Source organism: Chaetura pelagica, unplaced genomic scaffold (assembly GCF_000747805.2).
Source record: "Chaetura pelagica isolate M959 unplaced genomic scaffold, ChaPel_1.0 scaffold966, whole genome shotgun sequence".
NCBI classification, from domain to species: Eukaryota; Metazoa; Chordata; class Aves; order Apodiformes; family Apodidae; genus Chaetura; species Chaetura pelagica.
Window position 1 is genome coordinate 1 of NW_009953727.1, and position 1,555 is coordinate 1,555.

Sequence of the window (1,555 nt, forward strand, 5' to 3'; positions counted from 1 at the left end):
AGGAGGAGGTGGGTGATTTTGGGGACCCTCCCCCCCATCCAAGTGTCACCCAACTGCCCCCTCCGCTGGGCTACAAGCTGGAATCATGTCACATGGGGGCCACAATTCCAGGTAATTCCAGGATGGACAGCAGGGAGGAGGGGAAGGTGCCTCAGAGGACACACAGGTCCAAGCTGGGCACAGACCCCCCCCCGCCCAGGGGGCTCAGGACCCTCTGGTCCCCCCAGCCCTACCTTCCTGGCGAGGGAACGCAGCTTCCCTGCGGAATTCCCTCGGGATCCTTCACCAGGCAATGGCAGCAGCAGCAACATGCAAGAGCTTCGCTTCCTCCTCCTTCCTCCGGGATGAGCAATTCCTATTTTTGTTGGGGTTTTTTTGGGGGGAGTTGGTTTGGGTGTTTTTTTTGGGGGGGATTGACACAAGCCCAGGAGAGATCTCCAGGTGCTGAGGCTTTAGGTTTTATTTCTCTCCCGTCTGGATTTTGTGTTTGGTTTTTGCTTTTTAGAATTTATCCAAGGATCCCAGGGGGGGGGCGGGTTGGGAGCCGATGCCCCGCGGGGGGGGGGTTGGTTCCTCCCCGGATTTGGGGTCGTTCCTGGAGGGTTTGGGTTCATTCCTGGAGGATTTGGGTCACTCGGTGCCCTCCTCTTCTTCGGCCTCATCATCACCATCCACTGCCAGCGCTGCATACTTGCTGGCGTGGCTGAACTGGGGAGGGACACAGGTTGGGGGGTTGTTAGCAGGGGGAGAAAAAAAGCCCCCCAACCCCCCCTCCAAAACCTGGGATCTGGGGTAATTATCAGCAGGGCCAGAGTAGGATCCAGGGCCTGAGGCTGCAGCGCTACCCCTGGGATGTGCCTGTGCCCCACCCTGGGATGTGTTCCCTCCCTCCCCAGGGATGTGTGCGTCTCCCCTGTCTGGGGATGCGTGTCCCCTCACCCTGGGACATGTGTGTCCCCACAGGATGTGCATGTCCCCTCCTCTGGGACCTGTGTCCCCCCGCCCCAAGATGTGTATGTCTCCACCCTGGGATGTGTCCCCTCTCCAGGATGTGCATCATCCCCGAGGATGTGTGTGTGTCCCCCCACCCAGGATGTGTCCCCCCCTGGTGCTTACAGAGGGGGGGTTCTCGTCGAGTTTCTTTGGCTCAGGTGCAGGTCGTGCATCGTGATCCTTCCTGCTCTCCTTCCTGCAGGGACAGCTGCTGTCACCCTGGGGCCACTGTCACCCCCGGGCCACACAACCCCAGTGGCATTAGCCCAGGGCTGGGGGCTTGAGGGGCTGTGGCCCCACCCAGCCCTTGCTCCCACCCAGCTCCTGCTCCTGGAAGGTGTCACGTCCCACCTGGTGCTGGTGACACCCCCATCTCTGTGGAGCCCAGTGTCACCCACCTGTCTGGATCCCCCGGGGCTCGTCCCGAGCTCCCGCTCCGGCCCCCGGAGCCTCCATCTGGTTTGTTCTCATCTCCTGGGGGAAGGGAAAAGGACCCTGAGGTGTCACCCCCAGCCCAGGACCCACCACCAGCCAGCAGTGGGGGAAGCTGGGGGGTGTCCCC

The 1,555-nt window shown here is 61.8% G+C and overlaps 1 protein-coding gene across 1 annotated transcript in view; it reads right to left on the minus strand.

Annotated features, from left to right (window-relative positions):
- Positions 1–630: 630 nt before the first annotated feature.
- Positions 631–1,555, minus strand: part of EIF4B (eukaryotic translation initiation factor 4B) — a 26,566-nt gene continuing 25,641 nt past the window's right edge. The window contains exons 10-12 of the mRNA XM_010000709.1: positions 1,392–1,467; positions 1,117–1,189; positions 631–708 (exon numbers count right to left, since the gene is read on the minus strand). Of these exons, the coding sequence (XP_009999011.1) occupies positions 631–708; positions 1,117–1,189; positions 1,392–1,467 (227 nt within the window). The remainder of the gene's footprint in view (positions 709–1,116; positions 1,190–1,391; positions 1,468–1,555) is intronic.